This window comes from Hyperolius riggenbachi, chromosome 1 (genome assembly GCF_040937935.1).
Source record: "Hyperolius riggenbachi isolate aHypRig1 chromosome 1, aHypRig1.pri, whole genome shotgun sequence".
Lineage (NCBI taxonomy): Eukaryota > Metazoa > Chordata > Amphibia > Anura > Hyperoliidae > Hyperolius > Hyperolius riggenbachi.
The window spans coordinates 301,607,215-301,621,751 of record NC_090646.1 but is presented as its reverse complement, the minus strand read 5'-3'; the positions used below and the strand labels follow the sequence as shown (position 1 = coordinate 301,621,751).

The following is a 14,537-nucleotide window of genomic DNA, read 5'->3' as shown; positions in this document are numbered from 1 at the left end:
ACATTACGATATTCTGGTGAACGCTGCCCACATTACGATTGTCTGGTGAATGCTGTCCACGTTACAATTTTCTGGTGACTGCTGCTCACGTTACGATTTTCTTGTGACTGGGTCCCACATTACGATTTTCTGGTGAACTCTGCCCACATTACGATTTTCTGGTGAACTCTGCCCACATTATGATTTTCTAAAGGCCCACATTACGATTTTCTGGTGAACTCTGCCCACATTACGATTTTCTGGCCCACATTACAATTGTCTGGTAAAATGCTGCCCACTTTACAATTAATTTACAGTGAAACGCTGCCCCATTATGATTATTTGGCACCTATGGGGGGGCCCCATCCAAATATTCGCAGGGGGGCCCAGTGATTTCTAGTTACGCCCCTGATAGCAACACTTGACGCTCAAAAAGCGTTTGACTCGGTTGAATGGCCGTACCTCTGGGAGGTTCTCCAGCTGTACGGGATTGGGAATAAATTCATTGCATGGGTCAAACTGATGTATCACTCTCCAGTTGCCAGAATCAAAACCAATGATGAAATCTCGGATCCTTTCCCTCTTCGTAGAGGCACCCGTCAGGGTTGCCCCCTCTCCCCCCTCCTATTTGCCCTGGCAATTGAGCCAGTGGCTATCCAACTTAGGTCCTCTGAAGATATTAAGGGACTTCGGGTGAGGGGATTGGTCGAAAAGGTGGCACTTTATGCTGATGACATGGTCCTCTTCTTAGAAGACCCAGGGCCATCTCTTAATGCAGCACTGCAGATCCTCAACTCCTTTGGCATGTTCTCGGGCATCTGTATTAACTGGGATAAGTCCCTCATATACCCAATTGATAAACATATTGCCCCTTCGGCCTCTCATTCCCAACTTAAATGGGTTCGCAGCTTTAAATATCTGGGTATTGTGGTGGACGACTCAATAGAAAACTTTATTACCCTGAACCTACAACCAGTCATTGACCACTACTCCCAAAAAGTTCAGATATGGAAGACTCTTCCGCTTTCAGTTGTGGGACGGGTGAATCTCTTCAAGATGCTGTTTCTCCCCAGGTTCACATATGTTCTCAGACAGTCTCCTGTCTGGATCCCACAGTCAGTTTTTAAAAAAATTGACTCCATCACGTCCAGTTTCATTTGGGGTGAGGGTGCTCCGCGCCTCTCACTGGCCACTCTACAGCTTCCCATAGATGGGGGGGGGGGGGGGGGGACTTGCTCTCCCGGACCTACGTAAATATTTTCTGGCCTCTATGCTTGTATCTATACGCTGGTGGTTTTCTCAGGACGAGCGGAATACAGCGGTTGTATTGGAGGCCGCCATCACTGGCTCATTTGAGTCACTGTTGAACCTCCCTTTTAGGGGGATCAACAGGCACTCCACCATCACGACTCCTATGAGGACCACCATCAAAGCCTGGGAGGCTAGCAGATCTGGCATGAGGAAGCCAAACACTCTCTCCCCATATACCCCACTATGGGGCAACCCCAAACTTCCACACTTTTTATCTATTCCGGATCCTCAGATATAGGCTTCTAAGGGCATTAAGCAGGTGACACATATTGCCCCCTCCGGCACGCTGCTCCCATTTTTCCAATTGAAAAATAAATTTGAGTTACCAAACAATATGCTCTTTCGCTATTTCCAAGTTCGCCATGCTTGGCAGAGCCAATTCCCTGGCCATTGGACCTGGGAATCAGACTGTATAGAGGCACCACTTATAAAACAACAGCTGGAGAGACCTCTATCTGAGATCTACTCCAGGCTGATCCCTCAAACCATCCCTAGATTAGACAAGGCCAGACTAAAGTGGGAGGCAGATGTGGGCCCTCTATCAGACAATGAATGGGGGGATGTCCTGTCAAACATGGAGGGGGTTACAATCTCAGCCACCGACAAATTCATGCATCTCAAATTAATCTACAGAACGTATCACACACCGATACGGCTGAATGCTGTCTTCCCGGAGAGGTCAGACATCTGCCCTAAATGCCAGAGGGAGGTGGGGACTTTCCTCCACATGATTTGGTCCTGTGATCTTCTTCAAACTTTCTGGAAGGAGATAGCTAAAACACTTACAAAGGTCATGGGGAGAGAATTGTACTGGACCCCAAATCCCTCCTGCTGGGTCTTTATGCTGATGCCACTATCTAATCATCAGATCATCCTGGTCAAAATCTTATGCCTGTACGCTCGTAGAGAGCTATTCTCCAAATGGCTCTCAGATCAGCCCCCCTCTAAAAGTTCCTGGATCACAAGAGTAAATAAAGCTATGACGTGGTATAAACTAACGTACCTAAACAGGAAATGCCCACAGAAATTCGAAAAAATATGGTTGCAGTGGTCTGACTATATTTCATCACATACACCTGTTCCTGGCTCCTAACTTAGCTTCCATGCCTATATACATTATGGTTCCTCACCTTCTACTTCCCTGTATCTACGGTTACACTGAACTAATGCCTTCTATAATCTGCTGAACTGGAGACCTAGGTACCAGCTTGTTGGCTCTCTCATATATTTAGAGTGCCCGCTTAGTCCACTACTTTCCCTACATATGGGATGGTGGCTTCCCGTAATATTTTGGTCCTGTGCCTTATTGACGACACGATGCACCTAGGGTGGGGGGGAGGGGAGGGTTCGGTTGGGTGGGAGCTGGGATTGTTTATATGTTTTGTATATGTGTTTTAAAACTCAATAAAAAATTTGACTTTCAAAAAAAATACTTATCACATCTACTATACTTATAGTCTCATAGAGCCTAGACAGCACATCCAGAACAGCTCATAACCTAGAAGCAGAATGGGTATGAGCCGGCAGCCATATTGGATTTTTCCTAGAGCAATAATGGATAAAAAAAAAACACTCAAAAAGGCACACCACAGTGGCCAAATAATCAGGTAGAGCATTTATTCTTCACAAGCTATTGACTGAATAATGTTTATTTGGTGTGAAACGTTCATCTCTGGTTCCCTTTAAGTCAATTACATTTGTACATTAGTATTGTTTACAGCACTATCCTGATATGCTTCATGCTTTCCTGAGTATTTTATTTTTGTTCTTTTTTTTTTTTACACCTTCCTACCAAATGACGGTAGGTGAGAGCTAAACTGTATCATTGATAGTGGACTGTATTTAATAAATGGTTAGACTCACCCGTATTAGTCCCTGACATGTTGAAAAGGGCAGCCCTACTAAACTTGTGCCATTGACACTGATCACATGATCTCCAATGCAAAGTTCACCACTTCGCTCTGCTGGTCCTCCATGCAAAAGATTGGCAATTACAACAGTGGGAAGCAGAGATCCCCAACCTGATTCCACAACGGCCATCCCTAGTACTTCTCCCTGTTGCTTTTGTATAAAAACCTGTATATAATAAAACAAACAAGCTGTGTTAAAGAACAGTCTGGCATAACATACAATCAAAAAATCTGTCTCCCAACTCCTATAAAAATTTATCAAACCTACCTTTGACCCAAAAGTATTATCATCTATGTAAAAATGAAACAAGTGAGCAAAATCCAAAACTTGACAATATGAACTCAAAAATAGAGAAGGCTGTCTAAGGCTTTTTCACACCTCATCATGGCATGGGTAACACATCAACGAATATGTTTTGATGCTTGTATTTACATGCATTTTTTTATATGCACCATTATGCATTAGTATGCAATTTAACGCACATAAGTATGCAGCTACAATGTGTAGTGGCATGATACAGCACAGTTAAATTTGTTATTTTTTATTTTCAACTGTCAAATGATGATTTAAAGGGAACCTTAACTGGCGAGGAAAAATAAATTCACTTACCTGGGGGCTTTCCCAAGCCTCCTGCAGCCGTCCGGTGCCCGCGCCAGTCCTTCGGTGCCCGCCGGTCTCCCTCCGCCGCTAAGTTTCGTTTTCGGACGACTGCCAGTCGTCCTCGGGCCTCTTCCGCATTCCTCGTCGTAAACAGCCGTAAAAGCGCGTCCGCATGACGCCAAACGCGCCATGTGCATGACGCCAAACGCGTCATGCGGCGCGCTTTACTGCAGTTTACGACGAAGGAATGCGGAAGAGGCCCGAGGACGACTGGCAGTCGTCCGAAAACGAAACTTAGCGGCGGAGGGAGACCGGAGGGCACCGAAGGACCGGCGCGGGCACCGGACGGCTGCAGGAGGCTTGGGAAAGCCCCCAGGTAAGTGAATTTATTTTTCCTCGCCAGTTAAGGTTCCCTTTAAAATGTCGCTTGGTTAAAATAAATGTAAGATAGTCATTTGTTCTTGAAAAGTATAGAAGGGCTTCTAATTGTGGATTTTGTAGAGGAGAGAATTTGCTGCTTTGCTATTTTTAAAAGAGTTTCTTAAAGTGGACCTGAACTCTTGCACAGGACACATGGAAAACGTAACAGAAATGCACCCTGTATGTATTTAAAGAGATTAGCCTGTGTAAGTCCGCCTCATTTGTGTCTAATCACTAGTTGTAATTTGATCTCTCCCGTGTCACATGACTGCCTATGGCAGATATGCAGATAAGCCTATTTGAAAGCACAGGCTGTAAACAATATGTCTGCTTCCATGAATCAGGAAGTAGAAACAGTGCAGATTTATTTTAGCATTTGTATCAGCTATAACAAAGAAATGTTTTTTGTTTATAGGTTATTATGCTGCTGTGTATCTTTTAGAGCACAGAGGAGTTCTGAGTTCTGGTCCACTTTAAAATGTATGCTGAAGTCGGCTTGGCTTTAATAATTAATATTGCAGCACGGTGGCATAGTGGTTAGCTCTCTCGCCTTGCAGCTATGGGTCCCCGGTTCGAATCCCAGCCAGGTCAACATCTGCAAGGAGTTTGTATGTTCTCTCCGTGTCTGCGCAGGTTTCCTCCGGGCACTCCGGTTTCCTCTCACATCCCAAAAACACACAGATAAGTTAATTGGCTTCCCCCTAAATTGGTCCTAGACTATGATACATGCACTACATGATACATACATAGACAAATGACTATAGTAGGGACTAGATTTGTGAGCCCCTCTGAGGGACAGTTAATGACAAGACAATATACTCTGTACAGCACTGCGTAATATGTCGGTGCTATATAAATACTTACAGTTGTGTTCAAAATGATTCAACCCCCACTGAAATTGAGTGTTTTGGCCAGTTTGACATTGATTTTGATCATTTCAGTCATCTTGTTTACAATTAAATCAAAAATGCACTTGTAAGTCAGACAAATATAACAATATTTATAATGAAATAACCCCAAATGTCTTTTCTGTGCTCACATCATTATCAGTTTTATTCAACCCCTAAGTGACATTAATTCTTAGTACTTAGTACAACATCCTTTTCCAGTTATAACAGCTTTTAAACGTGAAGCATAGCTTGACACAAGTGTCTTGCAGTGATCTACGGGTATCTTAGCCCATTCTTCATGGGCAAATGTCTCCAGTTAAGTCACATTCTTAGGCTTGCACGCTGCAACTGCTTTCTTTAAGTCCCACCAGAGGTTCTCAATCGGATTTAAGTCTGGTGACTGTGATGGCCACTCCAAAATGTTCCAGCCTTTAATCTGCAACCATGCTCTAGTGGACTTGGAGGTATGCTTGGGATCATTGTCCTGCTGAAAGGTCCAACATCTCCCAAGCCTCAGGTTTGTGACGGACTGCATCACATTTTCATCCAATATCTCCTGGTACTGGAGAGAATTCATGGTACCTTGCACACGCTGAAGCTTGTAATAGTAAAAAGTTTGTAATAGTAAATTGTGATACAGTAACTCTGGCTATAGAATGATATCTGATTAACCATTTACTGACATCCTAACGTATTAAAACGTCATGCTTACCGCTATTAACAGCAACATGACGTTTTAATACGTCCCGCGTTCCCGCCGCTGCTACCGCCGTGTGTCCGCCGCTACCGCCGCTTTTTCCGTCGGGCTACCATGCTGGGTGATTGGGGAAGAGGTCCTCTACCCAATCGCAGTGCCTGGAGTGAATGGACGTGACCGCGAACAGCGGCTACGTCCATTCACAATAACAGGAAATGTAACAATTAAATAAAGTGAAGAAAAGAAAAAAAAGTGAACATTTCCTATGAGTGTTCACTAGCGCCATCTTGTGGCCAAAAAGTACATTACACCTACAAAATACATTCATTTTCAAGTACATACAGATCTTAATAAAATTACACTTCCAACCCTCCCCCCCCCCACCCCCCCAAAAAAAAACACTTGTAAAAAAAAAAATCAGCTAAAAAAAAAAAAAAAAAATAGTTGCCTTAGGGACTCAGCTTTGTTAATTTATATTTTATGGGGGGAAATTAATTTTAATTTATTACATAGGGGCTTGTAATTATGGCCAGAATAAAAAAAAACACAACAGAAAAATAACACTTATATTTCAAAATAATATACTGTCGCCATACATTGTGATAGGGACATCATTTAAACTGTTTAATAATCGGGACAACTTGGCAAATAAAACGTGTTTGTTTTACCCACAGGAGAATGTTTAATTTTAAAACTATAATGGTTGAAAACTGAGAAATAATGATTTTTTTTTCTTTTTTTTCTGTTGTTCTCATTAAAACGCATTTAGAATAAAAAAATTCTTAGCAAAATGTACTATCCACAGAAAGCCTAATTGGTGGCGAAAAAACGAGGTATAGATCATTTTCTTGTGATAAGTAGTAATAAAGTTATTAGGGAATAAAAGGGAGGAGCACTGACAACTGAAAATTGCTCTGGTCCGTTAGGATAAAAACCCTTGGGGGTGAACTGGTTAAATAAGTTGAATCTATATGTTCCATCCAAAGTTTGTAATGTCTTGATTTTCAATAATGTAGTTGTATAGTTTAATAATTTAATATCAAATTGTATATGTAGGTTTTAAATAGAGTAGTTGAAGAATGGCTGTAATGATTTAAATTTTTGAAAAATCAGATTATTTTTCTATGTGACTTTATCAATGCATTGTATTTTTTACATGAATTTCCTACAACTGAACTACCTTTATGTTATCATTTTCAGTTTTTTTCACCATGACCAAATTCCGCAAGCCCATCTTTCCTGCCAAAAGATTGCTGATAGGCAGGCTTAATGCTGGGAATACACGGTTCGTTTCTGCCGTGCATTTTTGCCGCTCGATTTAGCTCTCGAGTCTTATCTTCCTCTCGTTTTTCTTATTTTTTTCCATTAACTTCTATCAGAAATCGAGTGGCAACACAAACGAAAGTGAGATCGGACATGTCGGAAATTATCTATCGAACCATCTAATCAGCTACAAAACGAACCGTGTATTCCCAGCATTAGAGTATGAGCATTTCTGCTGAACAGGTTTTGACAAGGTTATGTACTCTGTAAAGTGCTGCAGAAGAAGGCAGTGCTATACAAAGTACATGATCATGCTTGTCTGTACTGTGGAAGAACTAAATCGAAAAACTATAATCGTAGTGAAATATACTATTATTTTAGAATGAATAAAAAAAAAAAAATTATATATATATATATATATATATATATATATATATATATATATATATATACATATACATACATATACATATATATATATATATATATATATACATATACAGTGGAGGAAATAATTATTTGACCCCCTCACCGATTTTGTAAGTTTGTCCAATGACAAAGAAATTAAGTCTCAGAACAGTATCATTTCAATGGTAGGTTTATTTTAACAGTGGCAGATATAGCACATCAAAAGGAAAATCGAAAAAATAACCTTAAATAAAAGATAGCAACTGATTTGCATTTCATTGAGTGAAATACGTTTTTGAACCCCTACCAACCATTAAGAGTTCTGGCTCCCACAGAGTGGTTAGACACTTCTACTTAATTAGTCACCCTCATTAAGGACACCTGTCTTAACTAGTCACCTGTATAAAAGACACCTGTCCACAGAATCAATCAATCAAGCAGACCCCAAACTCTCCAACATGGGAAAGACCAAAGAGCTGTCCAAGGATGTCAGAGACAAAATTGTAGACCTGCACAAGGCTGAAATGGGCTACAAAACCATTAGCAAGAAGCTGGGAGAGAAGGTGAAAACTGTTGGTGCGATTGTTAAAAAATGGAAGGAGCACAAAATGACCATCAATCGACCTAGCTCTGGGGCTCAACGCAAGATCTCACCTCGTGGGGTGTCAATGGTTCTGAGAAAGGTGAAAAAGCATACTAGAACTACACGGGAGGAGTTAGTGAATGACCTTAAATTAGCAGGGACCACAGTCACCAAGAAAACCATTGGAAACACATTACACCGCAATGGATTAAAATCCTGCAGGGTTTGCAAGGTCCCCCTGCTCAAGAAGGCACATGTGCAGGCCCGTCTGAAGTTTGCCAATGAATACCTGAATGATTCTGTGAGTGACTGGGAGAAGGTGCTGTGGTCTGATGAGACCAAAATAGAGCTCTTTGGCATTAACTCAACTCGCTGTGTTTGGAGGAAGAAAAATGTGAACGGACGCATAGACTTTCATTGCTGTGCCGTGCGTCCGTTCCGCATGTGGTCCGGCTCCGGCACGGCGATTCCGGACGGCGACCGCCAATGTGAACCGGGCCTTAATCGCATTAACGGGAAAATGGACGGAGCCATGTATCGTGAAATCCTGAACGACAACCTCCTTCCCTCTGCCAGGAAACTGAAAATGGGTCATGGATGGGTGTTCCAGCACGACAATGACCCAAAACATACAGCAAAGGCAACAAAGGAGTGGCTCAAGAAGAAGCACATTAACCTGCCTGGCGTTCTATTAAGATCGCCAGGGAGGCTGCGGGAGGGGTTTTTTTTAATAAAAAAAAAACTATTTCATGCAGCCAACTAAAAGTTGGCTGCATGAAAGCCCACTAGAGGGCGCTCCGGAGGCGTTTTTCCGATCGCCTCCGGCGCCCAGAATAAACAAGGAAGGCCGCAATGAGCAGCCTTCCTTGTTTTGCTTACATCGTCGCCATAGCGACGAGCGGAGTGACGTCATGGACGTCAGCCGACGTCCTGACGTCAGCCGCCTCCGATCCAGCCCTTAGCGCTGGCCGGAACGTTTTGTTCTGGCTACGCTGGGCTCAGGCGGCTGGGGGGACCCTCTTTCGCCGCTGCTCGCGGCGGATCGCCGCAGAGCGGCGGCGATCAGGCAGCACACGCGGCTGGCAAAGTGCCGGCTGCGTGTGCTGCTTTTTATTTGAGCCAAATCGGCCCAGCAGGGCCTGAGCGGCAGGCTCCGGCGGTACTGGACGAGCTGAGCTCGTCCAGACCGCCGAGCAGGTTAAGGTCATGGAGTGGCCTAGTCAGTCTCCGGACCTTAATCCAATAGAAAACCTATGGAGGGAGCTCAAGCTCAGAGTTGCACAGAGACAGCCTCGAAACATTAGGGATTTAGAGATGATCTGCAAAGAGGAGTGGGCTAACATTCCTCCTAAAATGTGTGCAAACTTGGTCATCATTTACAAGAAACGTTTGACCTCTGTGCTTGCAAACAAGGGTTTTTCCACTAAGTATTAAGTCTTTTATTGTTAGAGGGTTCAAAAACTTATTTCACTCAATGAAATGCAAATCAGTTGCTATCTTTTATTTAAGGTTATATTTTCGATTTTCCTTTTGATGTGCTATCTGCCACTGTTAAAATAAACCTACCATTAAAATAATACTGTTCTGAGACTTCATTTCTTTGTCATTGTACAAACTTACAAAATCAGTGAGGGGTCAAATAATTATTTCCTCCACTGTGTATATATATATATATATATATATATATATATATATATATATATATATATATATATATATATATATATATATATATATATATATATATATATATACCGTATATATATAGCATTATGAGTTTTATATGAGTATTTCTACAATTTTGAATAGAGACCGAATGTGGCGAGTGCACTCAAATTAGGATAAACTTGTAATAACTTCAACATTGGTGGTGCATCAACCGGATATAATTGCATAGATTATTCATTGTTTTGGAAGAGAGGGGTACAGATTCCAGGAGCAGCTCACCATCACTTTAAAAGTTTCCATTTATTTCAACATCATTAAAAATGAAAAACTTGGCACACTGTTTAAAAATATATACTTATCAGGCACATCAGAAGATCTAGAGGTGCAGAGGATGAGTCGACGGCCGTTTCGCCCCCACTTAGGGCTTTCTCGAGACCGAACACCCCCTTCCCGTGGAGAGTCAGGCTATGTACTGATGCGCCAGCCCAATTGCCCCCAGGTGCGGAATTGCGACACCCGCCCCCAAAAAGTCTGCCATCCAATCCACGTGTCCCCATCCCTTCAAACACTATGGACTCACTATGGATCATAGGGATTGTAACCTCTTTAGCCGGTGCTGGTTCTTTATATAGTCCCAACTTCTTTTGTGATTCAAAGTATCTATAACATGCTATTTTACGAACATTTTTGAACAACTCCACCTCAAATTCCACTTCATCAATGATAATCCCTATGATCCTGAGTGAAGAGTTTACCAGTGAGGAGCAGGGTTGGATAAGAGATGTATGTGAGATGGAGGGGTCAGAGAGAATGGTACCATCACATCTGGGACTGGAAGTACCATCATATATTGGATCAGGATCCAGATTCAACCCACAACTTACTCCAGGTTCAGCGTTGGATCTCTTTTACAATAGAGTTAAACAGGACGTAAAGGCTTTAATATATCCAAGAATGAAACCAAATTTGACGAGGGAGGAAAGGGCATCATTGAAATGGCTTAAAGAGCAAAGGGAAGTACTAGTTAAACCCTCTGATAAAGGGGGCAACATCGTGCTGTGGCCGGTGTCGATGTATTTGAAAGAATGCAAAAATCAGTTGGAGGATGGGGTCACATATAGGAAATTGAAAGGTGACCCAACTGAGAAGCACCTCCATACGTTAAAACAGATTCTAAGAACAGCAGTCGAGGAGGGGGCCATGACCTGGAGCTCGGCCAATAAATTGATTCCCACACACCCTAGGAAACCAGTATGGTACTGTATACCCAAGGTGCATAAGAATATGACCTGCCCACCAGGCCGACCAATTTGCTCAGCAATTGGATCGGTCTTTGAGAATCTCTCGCAGTTTTTAGATTACAAATTAAGACCGCTAGTAGAGGCCCTACCATCTTTTTTGCTTGATACGACACATGTATTGAACAGGTTGCAAGAAATAGAGTGGGAAGATAGTTTTCAACTGGCAAGTGTGGATGTAACTTCTCTATACAGTAGGATTCGTCACGAGGATGGCCTAGCAGCAGTGAGATCCTTTTTACCAGCATTACAAGAAAACCCCGAGGTGGTCGGATTCATCATGGCTGGCCTTGGGGCGGTCCTGACCGGGAACTCCTTCCTCTTTGACGGCCAGTGGTACCATCAGGAGGTTGGCACTGCGATGGGGACCCCAGTGGCCCCCACGTTTGCCAACCTCTTCATGGGGCGCTGGGAGTTGAATCAGGTTTTTTCCGGGAGGGGAGGAGTTGCCGCTCGGGTCCGCCTCTGGGCCAGATATATTGATGATATCCTGATCATCTGGGAGGGGGAACAGACAGGTTTTGAAAATTGGGTTACAACACTCAACCAGAATGATGTCAACCTCCACCTGACTTCAACGTGGGGTGGGCACCAGTTGGACTTCCTAGATTTAAGAATTGAGATAGTGAATAACAGGATCACTACAAGAACATACAGAAAAGAAACTGCCTCTGAGATGGTCCTACATGGTGAAAGTTACCACCCGGAGAAGTTGAAAAATAGTCTGCCATATAGTCAGATGTTGCGGATGAAACGCAACAACTCTGAGGAACAGGAGGGAATCAGACAAATCACTGAAGTCAGAGGCCGGTTCGCACAGAGAGGATATAAAGAACAGACATTGAGATCTGCTGTGAACCGTGTACATGAAGTGCAAAGATCATCACTCCTACAACCGAGCATAAAAAAGAGAAGGAACGGTTTCTTCATGCATTTTTCACACTCACCATTGGGTGATTTGATAGCGAACTCGGTGAAAAAGAATTGGAGTATCTTGCAAACAGACCCTTTATTGCAGGGTAAATGTGGGGAGCTACCCTGTATTTCCTTCAAAAGGTGTAAAAATATTAAGGATGATCTGGTTAGGAGTGAGTTTCACACACCACAAGAGAGAACTTGGTTGAATAGGTCCAAAGTGGTGGGCATGTACCCCTGTACCAATTGTATTTTTTGCAAATTTGTGAGGCGAGGGGATAGCTTCATACATATGGGTAAAGAGTATAGAAGTAGATATTTTTTTAACTGCTCCACTGAAATGACTGTCTATGCAGTAATATGTCCATGCAACCTCATTTATGTAGGGAAAACTACAAGGGCCATGAAGGAGAGGTTCTCGGAGCATCATAAGTCGGTCAGGAATGGTAGGGGGGCCAAGAGACTAATTAATCATGTTAGGGAACAGCACAACTCAGATGCGGACTGCTTGAGGTTTTTTGGGATCGACAAGATAGTACCAAGTGTCAGAGGAGGTGTTGATTTGGAACGTCAGCTCCTCCAAATTGAAAGTAGATGGATTATGAGATTGCAAACAGAGGGGCCGATGGGCTTCAATGACAAATTAGATATGGCAGTGTTTTTGTAATTAGGGGTAGGTTGTATAATGATAATTGAGACTTCGAGTGGTTTGACCATTCTAATAGGTCTCACTTTGACAACAACCATTTGCAGGGAAATGTTGGTGTATTAGGGTGAATATATGTTATTAACTTTTGTGGTAAATTGATTGCAGGTAGTACAATGATAATGGTGGATCTAAGGGTACGGTACGATCTGACCCGAGTTGTCTACCTATTTTGAGTCTACAGCAGTCGGATCCACTAATTTTTCCCACACTGTTGTTACATATCCTCCTCTCTCTCCTTTTCCGTGATGGCAGTAAGCAATGGGTAGTGCAATGATAAGAAGTGACATAAGTTGGATGGGGGAAGACTCCCAGACTGGTCACGGTTTGAGGCTACCTGATATATTACTTACAGATTGATAGATTTATTGTTATGAGGTGCTTAATGAATTATTCAGCTGTTGAGTTTCACCAAATGATTTCTTGATGACTATGATTGTTTTTAACAGTAATTCAGTGAAAAAAACTGTGGGTTGTTCCAATGTTTTTGGTATATGTATGTCTCTTGTGGGGAGGGGGGCTGTGTGGGTGGCGCCAGCTCTATCATTGCCATATATTCCCCCAGATGTTTTGATGCCGTCCCAAAGAAGCCACATATTCCCCTTTATTTTGCAAGCCTTTTTCTATCTATGGGTGGTTTTTCTAAAATCCACCACTAGATGGCAGCAGTGTATCCCTTCCCACACATCCTGAGGCAACTCAGTGTACGTCTACACGTATGAGTCTGTGAGACACGCTGCTGGAGCGCAATGCGCACCAGCGCTGGGGGCTGCCGGGATTTCCGGCTTGACACGGAAGCAGCTGCTACAAGGCGAACTGGAGCTGGCGGCGTCGCGCTCCCGACTTTGATTGGCCAGGCCACCTTTGTTAATACAAGACAGGTGAGTCCATAGTGTTTGAAGGGATGGGGACACGTGGATTGGATGGCAGACTTTTTGGGGGCGGGTGTCGCAATTCCGCACCTGGGGGCAATTGGGCTGGCGCATCAGTACATAGCCTGACTCTCCACGGGAAGGGGGTGTTCGGTCTCGAGAAAGCCCTAAGTGGGGGCGAAACGGCCGTCGACTCATCCTCTGCACCTCTAGATCTTCTGATGTGCCTGATAAGTATATATTTTTAAACAGTGTGCCAAGTTTTTCATTTTTAATGATGTTGAAATAAATGGAAACTTTTAAAGTGATGGTGAGCTGCTCCCAGTATTTCTACAATGCAAACGTTTGTGATGAATACTTGCAAAGTTTGGTGGGCTACACTATAACCAAAACACATGAAGTTTCCTTTGATAGAAAAATGGCAAGGCAATTGCTGACAATTATTCATATCAAGCCTTGTTGCTGCGATGGCTAGCCTATTACGCCATAATGTATTATAGCCCATACACCTAGAAAAAAACTTTTACTGGGGGCCTGCTGTGCCTTGAAAAACCTCCTGAGCGGTATGCCCAACACTGTGTCGGGCATAACGCTTTCAACAAAAATTTCTTACCCAACAAAGTGTTGGGAATTCCGCTCAGGCGATTAAAGGACTTCCGAGGCAAGGGAGGATGAAAATCTTTTTACTCACCTGGGGCTTCTTACAGCCCCTAGCAGCCTTTTCAGTCCCTTGCCGCAGCCCTGGTCCTCCTCGATGTCCCCGCTGGCCACCCGTAACGATCTTGACCCGCCGGTCCTTCTGCACTTGCACTTGTGCCCGCATGTCCATGTCATCTCGTGCGTACTGCGCCAGCGCACAACTACTGCGCAGGCGCAGTACGCACCAGATGACGTGAGCAGGAGTGCAGACGCAGAAGAGCCTACCCCACCAGCAAATCGCGTTCATTACAGGCGGCCAGTGGCACACCGAGGAGGACCGGGGCGGCAGCTGAAGCAGAAGGAACTGAGACGGCTGC

At 43.4% G+C, this 14,537-nt stretch overlaps 1 protein-coding gene across 6 annotated transcripts in view; it reads right to left on the bottom strand.

The window, feature by feature from the left end:
* The window catches only part of APBA3 (amyloid beta precursor protein binding family A member 3), a 202,396-nt gene that overhangs the window by 81,915 nt on the left and 105,944 nt on the right, over positions 1-14,537 (bottom strand). For 5 of the 6 annotated variants that reach the window (XM_068233791.1, XM_068233786.1, XM_068233789.1 and 2 more), the window contains one exon: positions 3,154-3,366. The exons of the other annotated variant lie outside the window; for it this stretch is intronic. In XM_068233791.1, coding sequence (XP_068089892.1) covers positions 3,154-3,366 — 213 coding nt within the window. The remainder of the gene's footprint in view (positions 1-3,153; positions 3,367-14,537) is intronic. 6 annotated transcript variants of the gene reach the window in all.